Source organism: Heptranchias perlo, chromosome 22 (assembly GCF_035084215.1).
Source record: "Heptranchias perlo isolate sHepPer1 chromosome 22, sHepPer1.hap1, whole genome shotgun sequence".
In the NCBI taxonomy this organism is placed as follows: Eukaryota; Metazoa; Chordata; class Chondrichthyes; order Hexanchiformes; family Hexanchidae; genus Heptranchias; species Heptranchias perlo.
The window spans coordinates 38,595,328-38,612,357 of NC_090346.1; the positions used below are offsets into that span (position 1 = coordinate 38,595,328).

The 17,030-nt window shown below is 37.8% G+C and overlaps 1 protein-coding gene across 1 annotated transcript in view; it reads right to left on the reverse strand.

The window, feature by feature from the left end:
* Positions 1–832: 832 nt before the first annotated feature.
* rogdi (rogdi atypical leucine zipper) overlaps positions 833–17,030 on the reverse strand; it is a 32,240-nt gene continuing 16,042 nt past the window's right edge. Inside the window, exons 4-11 of the mRNA XM_068003329.1 lie at positions 16,181–16,235; positions 14,105–14,185; positions 12,142–12,237; positions 10,639–10,737; positions 9,912–10,025; positions 6,743–6,792; positions 4,897–5,023; positions 833–3,922 (exon numbers count right to left, since the gene is read on the reverse strand). Coding sequence (XP_067859430.1) covers positions 3,881–3,922; positions 4,897–5,023; positions 6,743–6,792; positions 9,912–10,025; positions 10,639–10,737; positions 12,142–12,237; positions 14,105–14,185; positions 16,181–16,235 — 664 coding nt within the window. The 3' untranslated portion in view covers positions 833–3,880. The remainder of the gene's footprint in view (positions 3,923–4,896; positions 5,024–6,742; positions 6,793–9,911; positions 10,026–10,638; positions 10,738–12,141; positions 12,238–14,104; positions 14,186–16,180; positions 16,236–17,030) is intronic.

A 17,030-nucleotide genomic window follows, 5' to 3' on the forward strand; every position in this document is an offset into this window, starting at 1 on the left:
TTCCCACAGTGAACAATTTAGAACAATTGCAGAAGGAATTTGTTCCATTTTGAGTTCAGGCATCTGGGACTACAAAATGGAAAAAATGATTCTTGCATTTTCCTTTATTCAAAGCTATTTCTTCCCCCTCTCCTTTCAGTTGTATGCTCTATGGCAGAGGTGACCTACTTCTGGGTCTTAGTCAAGGTAACTTTTCAGTAGGCCACAGGAAAGGCACAATATTTTTTATATAGTTGGCACATCTGTATGATTACTAAGATCAAACTAACTAAGCTGTACAATTTGTCCAAATTTTTTTTTAGGTCTCAAGCTGTTAGTGTTACAGATGAAATCAATGTTGCAAAATCAAGACTAAACAACCATTTCTTGAGATTAATAGAATTATTCCAAATCTAGTATCTGCAGCTTTTCCTCACCACTCACCAAAATATTAAATCTACCTTTGTGTATTCCAAACAGAAAGTAGTCATCAAAACCCAGAAAATCATCCAGCTTTGGATTAATGCAACTTTGAAATAAGGTTTCAAACACCAATATATACGCATCACTCCTTAATAATCCCCACCTTCCCACCCCCCATTCCTAAACTGCATTAGTGGTATGTTGTCAATCCCTACATCAACTACTCTTGTAGCAATTTACGCAGCAATTCCCATTCTTTTATTTTGTGCTGCATGGACTGGGATCTGGATCAAGGCTGGCAAAAGTTCCCCTTCATCACATAAAAACCAAGCACTCTTTGGTTGCCACAATTATATTTTGAAGATCTGACTAATTGCTAAGTGTATGTAAATGTAACTGGAATCAAACTCAGTGCTAGATAACCATATAGTTCTTTTATGTGATAGATACTTTATTGCAGATACAATCTGAATGATTTGCTTGGTCCACATTACATTCTGAATAATTTAAACAATCTATGTTAAATATAATTGGTCTCAGTCACATCATTACATATAAAGTAGACATCAAAATATCAGTACACATTCTCTAACAAGTTGATTGCAGGAATAGTAACGGAATAAAATACATTTAACATACTATATTCATATTACATGATACTGGAAGATAACAACTTTTTAAAATTAATAGCTTATGTGGCACATGCTTATTTATTCTGCCTTACTCCATCCATAAGTCTGACAGTTTTGAATTAAAGTTAACTGACCTACACAATTCTCTCTCCTACTCCTCTCTGCGGGTTGCTCTGTTCAAACGTTCAGCTGATAACATTTCAGCACTTGTAACAGTGAACAGCTTTACAAGTAACGATTCCAGCAGAACGCATTATACAGAAAACTATGTCGCCACAAGACTCGATGTACTCCAGTTGGGCTTTGGCTCGTTTTAAACTAGGAAACCTGTCCCCCTTTGCGTTAGTAAACCTTGCAGGAAAGTGAAGTAGTACCATCGCTCCTGTAGTGAAAAATTGCAAGTTGCATGCAGAGTTTCCACAGACCAAAGCAACATGCTACAAAGAAAGGTGGAAGATTGTGTTGATTAGTAATTTACTGAAAACCATCACCTTTAAAATAGGGAAGCATTTGAAAGTGTTATGCTCACGACTTGTTTTGAATGTTGTGCAAATCAAGGAATCAGCTGCTGCGAGTGTTTTGTGCCATCTTATACAAGCACATTAGCCAAAGTCAGCAGCAATGTTAGTACAAGACTCTCAAATGTTGCTTTTTATTGCTAAAGATCACTCAAAATGTTTTGTGTTCTTTGAGAAGGCAATGGTATTTAACAATTATACAAAGTAGTGGAGGTTTGAACATTTTAGAACAGGCTCAACAGTTACCAGACATTGAAAATACAGTAGTTTGGGAAGGATCACCTTATTTGGTGGAAAAGTTATGAGAGTTTGAACAATGCTCAACATGATCAGTGTTGAAGCTAAATATAATCACAGTATAGTTAACAATTTGTGATGATCTTTTTTAAATTGTGCCCCTTACACACATTACTTAAAAATGAATTTCAATATTTACAAAGTAGAGGTCAAAACAATATTACTACACACTCTTTCAAACTTCATTTAGATTCAACAGGATTGAATTTTGGATATTCTCAGTTCTCAAACTGAAGTCACATTAAAGGTGACAATTCTAATGCCTGCTTTATAGTGGATTCTGCCACAGGGACTGAGGTGAGGGGGGAGCTGCATAATTAGAGCAACGTGTGGCAAGTTTAAAAGGAAAAATAAATGCCCTTCTAGATATTATGATCTGTTGAAATCAATATTTGGGTCCTGAAAATGGCTCCATTGTGAATGGCAGTTTCAAAATGAGTATCATTTCCAGTACCCATATTCGCAAACACCTAAAAAAATCAGTCGTCTTACTTTGCCCATGTGAACAAACACACAATTATGATGTGTTCAAATATTATACATACAAGTGAAATATGAAAATTTGTTAACTTCAACACACACACCGTTAATATTAACACACACAGTCTATCCTCAATTTATCCAGAGGAGATACACAAATACACTTTATTTATTTATTTCCTGCATTAGAGAGGTTCATCTGACTGTTCGAGATCCCCTAATGCGTACTCTACTGTGAAACTTTCCCTACATCATGAAACCATGTCCTTTTGGACTAATGGAACAGATTACATTTCCATCGAAATGCAAGGTTTCTCTTTTCAGGAATACATGTTAAATACATTACCCAAGTTCTTTATTAATTGCTGTGCACAAATCAAATTTTTACATTAGATGTGCAGTTTAAATTCCAATATTTTAGTGTCAATTGGTTAAAGTGTTTGTACCTATAGACTCCAGATAAACATATACCCAACAGAATTGACCAAAACATTTAAAATACTCCTAACTACATTAAAAGCTCCCAATCAGATTTTTCAGCATTGCACATCTAGTCAATAAACTATAACATTTCACCTATACATAGCACACTTCAGAAGTCTAATGTTTAGGTAAAGTAAGTTGTGTTCAGTATTTTTCATGTTTGTTCAGTCTAAGTTGCTGAATTATTTTTTAAAAAGACAAATATGTAATCTCCAGTTTACAGAAATTCTGATGCAAGAATAATCTAGATTCAGGCATAAGATTTCTTGGTAAAGCAATCACGAACTTCAGGATTTGACTAATTCGTGACCAGCACAAATGCAAAACTAACTCAATGCCACTGTAATTTAATATACATACTGTACAGGCATGATCTGTTTAAACTTAAACATGACTACAATCTAATCTTTCCATTTCTTCCTGATAAAGGAATTTCTGGGGTCCCAAAACGCTATTGTAATCCGAGATCATTTGGCTGGTCCAATAAGAGGTATAATGTATAGTTTTTGTTCTTTTAGTTCCCTGGTAAACAGGTTGAAAACATTAGCTTCAGTGCGTGAACATTAAGCTCTCTGAAGAGGCAATTTTCCCTACTTTATTCCGCACAGCCTGCAACTTGAAAATGATCAAAAATGCACAATGCAAAACAGTCAAGTGTAATTCTACATGAATCATTGCTCCTACTTAAATACATTTGCTACCATATTTCTTTCAGCAGCTGTAAACCACATCCTTATCCATTAAAACCTAACGTTTTGACACAAACATTTGCAAAAAGCTGACTGCAGGTTTAAAAATTTAGACTGCATTTGATTTGTGACTCGTTTCCAAATATTGCTAGACCAGGCCCCACAAGGGACCCAACTTATTAAAACATGTGGCATCTATCAAGGGCAGGTGAACAAAGTGCATCGTGTGTAACTTATCAATCAATTAATTTCTAAACTCAGTAAAGTGGTTACTGCCCAAATAGTCACAGAGACAGCATTTACAGTAGACAGACTGGGAGCTGTGGCAGGAGGTGGGTACAAAGTGCAGACTGATCTTCATTTAGTCTCTTGATCAGGATCAGTAGGGCTTGAAGTTCCAGTAACTGGAAAATACAGAGATCTGTAAAGACAAATAAAAAACATTGCATGACCCAATAGAAAAAAAGTCTCTAATACAGTAGAGTACTTTTTCAAAATTCTCAAAGATGCAAGTTTTATTATTGGAACTGAAACCACAAGTTAGATTTTTCTTTAATGATATTGACATATAGGGGATGAAGTCTTTTTTAAAAAAATACATAAAGTTAACTATAGTTTCTCAATGGAAATATTAGAACAGTGAAAATAGCACATTCTACCACAGGCTCCAACTAAACTCTAACTACAGCTTCATGTTTTATTTAAGGCAATATTTTTTGACTTCTACAATTATTTTGCGCAGAAATTGTGGATAACTTTTCAAATCAAAATTTCTTAAAAATGTCAATGATTTCAACTTGATTGAAAAGTTTCAAGCTCAATTTCAAACAGGCTGAAAATGACAAGGTGCCAGCCCGGCTGCACTGCACACTTGGATATCTAAGAAAGTTGCTGGTGAAATCGGTTACACCCCTGTAGATATTTTTAGAGATTTATTGCAAACAGAATAGCAATTCAGACACTTTTGTGAAGTTTGTTTCAGGGCAGAATTAGCAAAGACTCAAAAGTACGTCAGCTGCTTGTTCTCTGCCTGACAGGGAACATCGCAGAATGGAGAACTCTAAAGAAGGAGCAAAAATGGGTGCGAGGGAGGAGAAAAATTGTATACGTCTGCACGTATCTGATTAAAGAATGCCTTTCCACCATTAGGAGGAATCTAGCTGTTCAATTTAGCAGCCCAGTCCTGGCCTGGCCCAGTGAGATTTACCCAATGGTGATAGCCATTGCAATCAGAGTCAAATAGCAGTATTTTGTTACAGTAATTTATCAGTAGCTCTGCCAAGTCAGTCGTATTACTGGTTTGTAATAAACATAAAGTACCCGATTGTGAAAAGGACATCATACAGTGTAAAAATACTTTGGGTTAACAGACAGATTAAAAGAAATAGACCATACCTTATCCTTCAGCTGCTGACAAAGCTGTAGTGCGATGGTAAAGAAAACAAGCGTGTCATTTAGCCAGGGGACTACACATTCCACTTTGTGCACATGGCTAACTTCACATTTCTGGTTATTAAGCTCACTGTAATGCAGAATGAAGAAAACACACTTTGAATTTATTTTTTTTGCTAACATCTCTTTTTAGCCCAGAAAACAAGGAGCTTTTGCTGTATGCTACTGTCAAGGAAGCTCTGACGTTAATTAGGTTTTGCCTACTAAATTTAATGTGGGGACTCTTGATCTATATTTGAATGCTAGCCTACCCTGGAATTTCAACTCAGAGCTTAGCTGGGGAGTGAACTACTACACAGGCTCCTTCTGTGCTGTATGATTCTATAACTAAGGGGAGAGCTGTTGATGAGTACAAGATTTCTGCCTTTCGACTGCCTTTCCTTATATCTCAATGGGCTGCATGGCATCCACAGCCAAGAGGATAAGTGAAACCTCACACATCTCCACTGCAGAGAAGCATCCGGCCTCTGATAGCCCACCGTGGCAATGCAACTAAGATATGAACAGTAGCATGTAGACAAGTGAGGTTGCAAACTCTGTGCCTCTTTTTAAATAGAGGAATTTTAGTTTATATGTCTATGCCCCAAGACATTAATAGCAGTGATGCATTACCAAGTTCGTTTCATGAGTGCAACAGTCAAAACACACCACCTTGTTACATTAAGTCATCTCAATAATGCAACCTCAATAATGCAATGCTAGTACTTAATTATTCACAGAAAATGGATAAATTGTGGAATTTGATCCTGGGGAAAATCCAAGAGGGCTACGTAATAACGTAATTTGACTTGTTCAGTCACCATAAATCAGTGGCCCTAACAGTATTCTGCCATTGGGGCACAGATTTACAGTGGCTTAATAAGTCAAATTCTATTTTCACCACATGGGATTGTGATTTTGCGATCGTTTTGGAGACTGCATTCGGCAATTCCATCCATTTTACTACAGAAAATGAGTGGCCTTGTCTATTATAGGTACAGATTTGTAAAAACTGAATCAAGAACATTTATGAAATATTTGTAGAGATCCTAGACGTCAATTAGAAATATGAAGTTGTAAATCAACTAAGGTTAATTAGCCAGTGCTGTGATATTTTTATATTATGCATTATAGCATTTACATTTTTTTTTTGCTATGAAATTGTTGTGAAGTCGTGTAGGAACACTACTGCAGATCTGATAAATCTACAGAACAACATCCATTATTTTAGTAAATGTCTTTTAAAACATGAAGCATTTGTAATGTTTGATGAGTAGCAATGTGTTAGAATCTGGCACTATTTCAAACAGCAAAAAAATGTCCTTTGCCCAAATTTCAGTACAAACTTTTCAAATATACATTTTCTGTGATATCCATTTCAGCATTAAATTGCTCGGTTAAAAAAAACCAGCAAACATTTATTCCCCAATCTTTGAAAAATACCTGGGGAGGATAGCCAAAAGAAAATGCAAATCATTCAAAAAGCAATAAAAATGCCTTGAGAAGAAGGCACCAAATGTAAATGTAACACATATGCAAAATATATATATACAAACTCTCCAGCTCCTGCTGTTCCTATCATTGAAATTTAAATGTTCTGCATTCAAAATATGCACAGCATCAGTTTTGCAGATGTTGTCTCAATCAAAACCCAATTTTAAACATACAACAGGTCAAATAGGCCTGCTGGTTATTAGGTACTCACTGCCTTCCGACCCCCACCTAGGAAATTTCATGCTAAACCAGTTTTCGGTCATAATAGAACTAAAGCATCCATTTCCCATGTGAAGAAACTCAGAAGGGCACTTACAACATGGATCCTGGATTGTGCAACACAGAGCTTCCTGCGGGTTTAAAGTTCTGTAAGGTGAAGGACAAAGTTGATGAGAAGCTGATGGGAAAAATAACACTTGAACTTTAGACATCATAGGACTTTCCAGCAATTTTTTGTTCTTACTAGCCAGTGCTAACATCCTTCACACTTAAGACTTTAATTCTTTCAAAGTTTTATAGCTTTATACTTGACATTATCACTTAACAGCAGAGTTTGGAAAAAAAAGTTTTCAAACTCAAGTCCAGGACTTCCTACTTGTTTTGTAAGTCGTTGTTTAAATAGAGCATGACTTCACATGGCACAAGAGAGAGAGAAGCAAACAGGAAGTGTACAATGATACTGATAGCCAGGATAACATCGATGGAGCGTAGCACCAATTTAGACTCCACACTTTCAACAAATTGATAGCCTCACAGCATCAATTAATTTGGACACTTAAGTCACAGGAGGATATCACTTTTCTATCCTTAATCTCCTACTGGGCCAGTGTGAATTTGCGTGATCATGTATAAACAACATGGAATATACCTGCAGTTATAAAAACATAGGAACAGGAATAGGCCATTCAGTCCCTCGAGCCTGTTTCGCCATTTAATTAGATCATGGCTGATCTGAACCTCCACTCCATTTACCTGCCGTTCCACCATATTCCCTGATAGCCCTACCTAACAAAAATCTATCAACCTCAGTCATGAAAATTTCAATTGACCCAACATCCAGCCTTTTGGGGGAGAGAGTTCCAGATTCCTACTACCTTTTGTGTGAAAAAGTGCTTTCTGATTTCACTCCTAAATGGTCTAGCTCTAATTTTAAGATTATGCCCCCCCTGTTCTGAATTCCCCTACCAGAGAAAATAGTATCTACCCTACCTAATCTCTATTATTTTAAACAACTCGATTGTATCACCTCTCATCATTCTGAACTCAAGGGAACACAAGCCAAATTTATGCAATCTGTCCTCAATTTAACCCTTTAAGCCTTAGTATAATTCTGGTTAATCTGTTCTGCACCATCCCCATGGCCAATATATTTTCCCTGAGGTGCAGTGCCTAAAACTGAATGCAGTACTCCAGATGGGGTCTGACCAAGGCTCTGTACCACTGAAGCATCACTTCCTCCCCTTTGTATTCCAGCCACTTTGAGATAAAGGTCAACATTCCATTAGCCTTTGATTACTACTGGTACCAGTGCTATAGCTTTTTACTGGTGTGTGTGTGTGTACGGACACCTAAATCCCTTTGCTCCTCCACAACTCCTAGTCTCTCACCATTAAGGAAATATTCCGATTTGTCTTGCTCAGATCCAAAGTGGAGGACCTCATACTGAATTCTATCTGCCGTAGTTTTGCCCACTCAGTTGATCTGTCCATGTCCCCGTGTAACTTCCTTCTCCCATCTACACAAGTTACTGTGCCTTCTAACTTAATGTCATCTGCAAACTTGGACATACAACTCTATTCCTTCATCCAAGTCATTAATATATATGTTGAAAAGCTGAGGCCCCAGTACAGATCCCTGGGGAACACCACTTGTCACATCCTACCAATCAGAGAACATTCCCTTTATCTCTATTCTATCTCATACCTCTCAACAATTACAAACCCATGTCCACAAGGTTACCTCCATTCTGTGCTCTTTCATTTTTGCTAATAAACTCTTATATGGAACCTTACTAAATGCCTTCTGTCCATATAGACAACGTGCATAGACACTCCCTTATCTACCATGCTAGTAACCACCTCAATGAATTCAACCATATTAGTCAGACATGACAACATCAGGTAGAACAGATGCTGGTGTGATCAATCATCTACTCACATAAAAGGTCATGCAGTACATTCAGTAAGTCTTTTTGTTTCTGTAATTCTTCAACCTCTTACAATCACAAGATTCTGTTTGGAGAAGAGAAAGAGGCAGTCCAATCCACAAGAAACCCACCAGGAAGTGCCCTAAAGCATAGGGGATTATTCTCCTAGTTTGTTTTCCCTTCTTTTCACTGAAGACTTAGCATGGACTGGAAAACTTTTTTTCTCCTTCCCCTTAAGAAACCCATAATGTAAATGCAGGATGAGACTACTCAGAATCATGCTTAACTCATGTCAAGAGAGTGAGCTGATCCAGGCTGAGAACATCCTCACTGACAATCGCAATATCACTCCTTGAAGACACACGAGTAGCGTGGAAGGAGTCCAAAACCAACTTTCTTTCCATCTTCCCTAACTAGGCCAGCAAACTTGCCCATAGATGAAGCTCTGATATAGGTCAGTCAAAACTCGGATACTAACTTTCACCCTTTATGGGAGCCCTGAAACCACATTAAACTACTGAACTCAAACATGGTCATTAAAAAAGTTACATTCCGCCAAAATCAAAATTTCACACACCTAGAAGGTATGGGTTTTCAGAAATGAATACTTAAAGAAAGCATGGATTGATGTAAATTATTAACCTAATTTGAAGTCTATGTTGGTCCACTGGTTTATTTTTAAATCTTTATCATTGTAATTCTTAGCAGCAATGTTTTGGACAGAAGGTCACCGGTCCATCTAGCCTTCCCTTCCAAACCTGTCATCAGATTTCTCACTGCAACTCATGAATTGATAGCCCTGTATCGCCTTTCCTAATAGAAACCTGCCAAAGCTTTCTGTTCAATCATTCCCACTGGCAATCTATCATCCTCCCACAAAATCAGGTACAGTCTAGTGGTTATATTACTGGACTAGTAATCCAGGCACATTTTTCCTTTTATCTAATCTCATTGCTACATACTTATTCATGGTGAACTCCATCTGCCATCTTTCTCCCCAGAGTTATCCTGTCAAGATCCCATTGCATTATCACACATTGGTTAGCACCAATGGCCACTGCATTCAATTTGGTGTCATCTACAAACAAAAGTCTTGGACAATATTTCATCCACCAAGTCACTGATAAAATTATGAATAGCAATCCCAACATCAATTTGAATTATATCTGCTTCAGATGACATTCACTCAAAAAGTCATGTTTTTTTATCCAAGTTCTGAACATCCGTATAAACCAGTTTATACTGATCACTTAAAAAATGTTTCCCTTTTTAAACACCTAGTTAGTAGCTTTAGTAATAGCAGCATTTTCACTGATTATGCTACTGTCATGTATATTACCTTATTCAAATTGGGCTGCAGAAGATGGAGTTGGTAGACAATCAAACAAAGTTTACTCAGATTAATGTAGAAGTTTGCAAAGATGTCACTAGGTAGAGGTGGCGTGAACATTTTCTAGGAGGGAATTAAGATATTTAGTTATTACAACTATATACAAATAAACATCAGCATAAGCTATTAAGATTCAGTTAAAGTTAACATTCCTTTAGAAGAACTTAATTATGTTAGCGTACCTTTATCATTAGTACAATATTCTAACCTATTGGTATATACTCATTAAAGTGACAAGGGAACAAGGTAACACATGTATTTGTGGAGTGCTACATCAGGTGACTGGCTTGTTGTGAACATGAATTAGGCAGTCTTGCATTTGATGAAGAGTCTGGTATTAATTTCTGATGGAGAAATGATGTCCACAACCCTTCCCTCAAGCCATTTTTCAGACAACACAAAGTTTAATGTCAAACACTGCAAGACATCTACCATCTTTGACACAGATTTTGCTACCAGACGACCCTGGATTACTATTTAGGCTGCAGTCACACTACAACTATTGCACTGGTGTGAAGCTATTTACTTTACACTGACACTACAGCTGTAATGTAAAACTGGAATGGTTGACAGGTAAAGTGGGGTGGGGGGGTAGCAAAGAGCAAGAGGAGACAGAGGGAAAAAAAGCAGCAAAAATAAAGACACTGGTCAGTCGTACAGTAGGACATGTGCTCACCATCAAACTGCTCGAGGCTACTTCTGGGAGTGTCATGGCTGCAGGAGTGGTGAGTCTATTGCGAGCACGAGTTAGCTGCAACATTACGGCATCCATGAGCTTAAAAAGAAAATGTCTAAGTTTTGTCAGGTTCAGGCAGGTTTTATGACTGGTTAATGTTCATTTGGATAATCTTTTGGATTAATTACTAGTAAATACATTAGCTGCACTCTAGTAACAACAGGCAAGAAAACTGTCTTTTATTCTACATAGATATTTAACTTGATCGTGGTTGCTGAGCTGTTTTGTTTCTTGGGGGCAGAGTCCCAGACTAAGTTTTTTTTGTATTCTTTCTTTGCAGGGGAAGAATGAAAGGATATGTCACAATCAGTCATAGGAAAAGATAAATATCTTCACAAGACTGACCAGATAACTCACAAGCAAGTCAGGATTGCCTCACCAGTAGATGTGAATTTAGTCATATTACACAGGCTGCTCATAATGTGAAGCAATTTTCAAATGAAAAAAATGAATTTTAATCTGTTGCAGCCAAAGACTTTCTGATGCTACTTTATCATTTTGATACATCTGTGGGGTTCTAAGCCATTCTCCCATGATACTTCCCCATGAGTGTTTATATTTATCACTACAAAATAGTTTGATGCTAAAATTTTACACAGGAATCCTTACTATGCTCCTGCCAGCCAACCTGTAATCGTGACAGCAGACAACTAAAAAGACTTTCCTGTAGAAGATGCATTTGATTTTTCCCTTGCTCTTCTGAAAGCACTGACTCATGTTGGGGTATAGTTCCAAAGCCACCAGTCTCACCCAGGATGCTACTCTTCATAGTTAAGACTAGATAGTGAGTCTTAGTGGGCTATTTGATCATTGGGAGGGTCACACCAAACTCCTGCCCTCATCTAATGTGCCTTTCCCAGCAGGAGCCCCTGGAATGTGATTAGGGGCAGGAGCCTTGACCAAACTGTAACACTCCGACCGCCAACCTGGCAGAGATCTCAGCACAGACCAAGGAATTGAACCTGGTCTGTGCGGCTTAGATATTGAATGGATAAACTTGCTGAACCATTAAAGGAGTGTACTGTTTTTCTTCATCATTGTAACACTGCAAGAAACTTGTGTGGAAACTGGAGCAGAGCCCATATACTGGAAATAAGTGCTAAAACACTGCATGGAGGCCATTAAAATATAATCTGATATGTCTGCATCCAATTCTGTGGGTCGCAGCAGTTGTGGGGGGTGGGGGGGATAGGAGTGTGAAAGGGTAGGGGATGAAAGCATTACCCATCTTCTCTCCTATCATTGCTTGAAAGATATCTTCTATCTGTAGCAACTACCTATAGATAGAAGTCACTATATATTGGCAAAAGAATCCATGGCTGTTAATCATTCACAAGGTATACATGGCTTTCAAATGGCTTTCATTTAACAATTGATTTAGGTATTAATAATTAGAGGATATTATTGGTAATGTGTCATGAGAAGTACTGAAATCTGACTAACCTTGTTGACCTCCGCCCCACTTTTAAACTGGTACGTCTGATCTCTGCTGTTTAATAGGTACAAGGCCTGACCAACATGATTCCTGGCATCCTGAATCTGGCAAGACAGAAAGAATTGGTTATTTCAAAGTCTGAAGAATTGTCAGTCACTGGGTGGGGAGGGGGGTGGGGGGGCGCGGTGGAGAAGGAGGAGGTGAAAATTAAGTGGAAGGGACATTAACTTACACAACGATCATACACGTGCACAGGAATACAAGAATGGAACGAGAAAAGGAATCGTGGCCTATTACCCCTAAGTTCCAACCCAGAAATTGCTGACTAGCCACAGATGTGGCTATGGTGACACGGTTTTAGCCACATGACCAATTTTATTGGAAAATGGCTTATATACACTCACAATACAGGCAAATGTACGTCGCATGTGCATATTTACTTGATAAACATCTAACAGCATTCGGTGACCAAGGAGGTAAAGCACTCAACAACCAAAAAACTCACACACTGCTTTACGTCTTACCATTTTACCAACTAACACACAAAAAGGTTAAAGTACACATGCATATGCCATGCAAATATAAGTGTAGAGATCACATGCTCAAATACAGTGTTTATACTCCTTTTTTATTTACTAATCAGAAATGCAATTAGCTACATCTGGATTCCCAATTCGCCACTTGTTCCACAAAGATGAACAAGAAAAACTCCTTATCACTATACATCCCATGTTAATCATTAACCACGTACCTCTCTTGACACGACATTTTTATGATCCAAGTTCAGAAACCATTATGTTCCATAAAATACTTGATTATCTTTTTCTGCACTTATTCTTACAATCTCAATCCTGCCCCTTGGATATTGTTCAAGTTATTTCTTTTTTAAAAGGCTTTGGTCAACACAGTACTGATTCCTTTATTTAGAAACTTGTTCCAAATACCCACTATTCTTCGGGGTGGTTGGGTGGGGAAGATCAAATCTCAGTCATAATCCAAGGTTTAGCAAGTTCTAAGTTCCCAAATGCTACCTTAAAATTATCGAGTGTCTCCCTGTTATGAATGAATACCAGGGTTCAATCACTATCTCCTGTTAAAGCATCTGGGTTTAAATCCAGTATCTGATTTATCTTCATTTTTTCTTCTAGCAATTGGAGATAATTGACTTGAAGCAATGAAAATGAATTAAAGCAGGAAGGGCAGACAATGGGACAGGAAACAGTTTACTGATCCCATACTCCACGGCAAGTCTTGATAAAGTTTATAACAATGAGCCCACTCTATGCCTCTGTCCCCAAACACCACTCCCAGTTAAGTATAAAAAAAATACAAACAGAAAATGCTGGAAACACTCAGCAGGTCAGGCAGCATCTGTGGAGAGAGAAACAGAGCTAACATTTCATGTCCATGACCTTTCATCAGAACTCATGATGAAAGGTTATCGACCTGAAACGTTAACTCTGTTTCTCTCTCCATTGATGCTGCCTGACCTGCTGAGTCTTTCCAGTAATTTTGTTTTTTATTTCAAATTTCCAGCATCCACAGTATTTTGCTTTTGTCCCAGTTAAGTATAGTTGCTCCAGCCTTCTGAACGTAACTGCTGGAAAAGCTGGATCAGGACTGATACCTAATTCCCCATCTGTAAGTTCTATATTGCTACAGAAACCTTTTTCCACAGTTTTTTTTAAATTGGGAGAGGGGTGAATGGGTAGATTAAGGTAAGCAGTGAGTAGAAAAACAATCAAAATCCACAGCTGCAGAAGACGAATTGTTACTGAGCTCTATTGTTTAACAGATTAGACAGCGACAAAAACAGTACCAAAATTGCAGACCCTCCAACCTTGGTCGTAATGCAAATATTTTCCTACCAGTTTTTGATTTGCTAAAACAAGCTAAGCAATCATACTTAGTTTGCGAATGGACACCCGCATGCAATAAAGAAAGAAAAACTGTTGTAATGAATGCTTTTACCTGCTGCATTTTCCACTGTTTGTCCTCCCTGAAGGTACAATGCAGAACCTGGTTGTGTTTCGGCAGCCTAAGGTTAATGTCCTGTTTTAGAGAACAGACCTTAATTAAACTTCAGGTGCAGCCTCTTGAACAAAGCAGTTGCCAAGAGACGGTAGAACTCTAGAACTCTTTATATTTACACAATGAAAATTTGTGGCTTGCATATTTTGCACGAAAGGTAAAATTGCCCTCTATCCTCTAGCTGTATAAATTATTCATGGTAAAACAAATGTGGCCACCCCATGAAAATATTTTTTATACTGGTTTCTGCTTGGTCCCTCCCCGCATGTGAAGTTAACTACTCAGGTGCTTGGGCTTCAACGGTGTTTAACATTGGTGCTGTAATACAATTCTTCAATTCTCCCTCCAAAAAGCACATTACTTTGGAAAATGTGAGTTTAAATCTTCCACAGTGCATTGGAATTTTCTCTGGCTTCAAATGCAAAGTGGTTAGCATCTTATTACTTTTCAAAGTCAAAGGGACGTAGAATAGAATGTTCAAACATATCTGAAATACAGTATTCTGAATGGCTTAATATTGTATTGGCTCAAACATGGTGATCTGTGCTTCTCTGCCTTGAATTCACAACCAAAGAATTCAGATTTGGAAAACTATATTTTCAACATCAAAATGACAATACAGCACAATAATTAGGAGTGGTAAATGGACTAAATTGTTGCTTTAATAATAAACCTGCATCTGGGTGTTGTGTGTGAGTAGGTCGAGGACAATTTTGCAAGTTTCCCACCGTTGCGTATGGAAGCAACAAGTTTCCACTTGGGCCCTGGTGAAAATAAGGCTTGTACTCTAATTGTATGACGAATATATGTACGTCTGCATAACATGCTGTCAGCTTTGCCTGATCACAATTAAAGAAAAAATTCAAACATGGCATGATGTGTAGATTTTGACAACCAGGAAAACACATGAAGTTACTTTTAAAAGGCTGGTTTGCTATATATACACACATCATGGCATTAAACTCAAATAGTATGATTTATTCACTTTAATTGAATACTAATACCAGATTCTGTACTTTACAATTGGGAATAGCAAGCCAATTGAAGGATTTTAGATTGATCAGGCTATCCTGAGTTCCTTTTAGTACCCTGATGGTAGATGCTTCAGATTATTGCAAACCCAATCATATACTTCACCTCCCAGAGAATTTCCGCTTCTTCCCTTTCTCTATGAGATGGTGATTCACTCGTGCTGGCAACCCATAAGGCACCTCTCGCCCAAACATACATGCTTCATGGGAGGCAGTGTGTCAATAGGCTACGTGTGTGTGTGTAGAGAGAGAGAGAGAGAGAGAGATCATTGCTGAGCCCAATCCTGTCCTCACCAGATATCTATAGAACTTCCATCAGCAACTTGTAGTAAAGTTGCACATTTTTCACGTGTTGCACTAATTGCAAGGAATCTCTGAAGTTCCACAAATTCAGGAGGACTCCAACAAAATTCATTAATGTCTCTTACAGTGTATGTATAACATTATTAAATTAATTCATGAATTTCAGTGTCCTGACTTCAGAGACTACACCTAACAAATGCAGCCAGTGAAAAAATACAACCTTAGCATTAAGTGAGAGGAACCCTGGCTCATTTTTCCTTTCCTAGCCCGAGGTTTTTTTTTGGGGAGTGGGGGGGGGGGGGAAGCACGGTGGGGGCTAACTGTAGCACCGAGAACAGCAAACTCTGCAAGTACCAGGGATCAAAACTGGGACCCCCCTCCTGATCTATATGACTCATTGCTCAATAAATCATCAGGGTATCCCTAGTTTATGATTTTTCATAGGAGGACTTCAGGTGATGTCTATAATGTATAAGTTGTAACCTTACAAGTGCATTTATTATATATATGCAACATCAACTAGGACCACTGTCTACATGTATATATGTAGCGAATGTATCTCAGCTGACTATTTTATGTGGGCTATACTGCACTATAAAGTTTTTGAAATCTCGCTCCCAAATACAGTGAATGATCATTTCTATGATATCCGTGTTTTTATTTCTATTTTATATGTACTCACAGCCTGAGTAAGTGCATCTCCCTGTAATGTAAGGACACCCTTCACCTGGTCTGTGCTGGAAAAGAAAACAAATCTCAGAAAACATTCATACCATGATCTAACTAAAGTGGGTTAGATTTAAATTTATGTTTAATAGGAGAAAAACAGATACCATTTTTACAGTCGATAACATATGCATGGAATAAAAATAATTTCATGATTATCCATAGAAGATTGTGACGAGCACCTTCAGTAAATAACGTTATGTCAGTCTATTAAATCACCTGACCTCACTCTTCTTGATTTCTAGATTTGAAAACATTGCACAATTACCTCAAACAATAAATTACATTTTCTCCCTTCCTACTCCTAAGACTTCTTTGGTCGTCATCTTTTGCTGGGGATGAAAAATGAAATGCAAATGGTTGTCTCACCCAGAATAAGTCCATGATTCAGGACTAAGTATGCAGCTGTTGCTACATCCTAATTCTGTGACTCATTATTAACAGCAAGCATGGAACTATTTCATAAAAGGTGGAGTTCAGCTGAAGAACAAAATTAAAATGGTTATTGCTTCATTTCCAATGGCCAACTTGGAAAACAATTTTACATATTTCAATCTTCATATCAAGTCACTAAACAAGTGCGACTTGCTGTTCCAACAAGTACACTTCCACTAAGATTCACTCATGCACTTCTACCAAGAAATAGCTGAAGAGTAAAATGAGATTGCCATGGAGCTCGAAAGATCAAAGGATTCACACATAAATGTTATTCAAATTTAAGCACGTAAATTGGGAATGTACAAGACCAGACAAGACGATTTCGGCCCATCTGGCCAGCCCCAGATTTCAACAACAGAATACTCAGT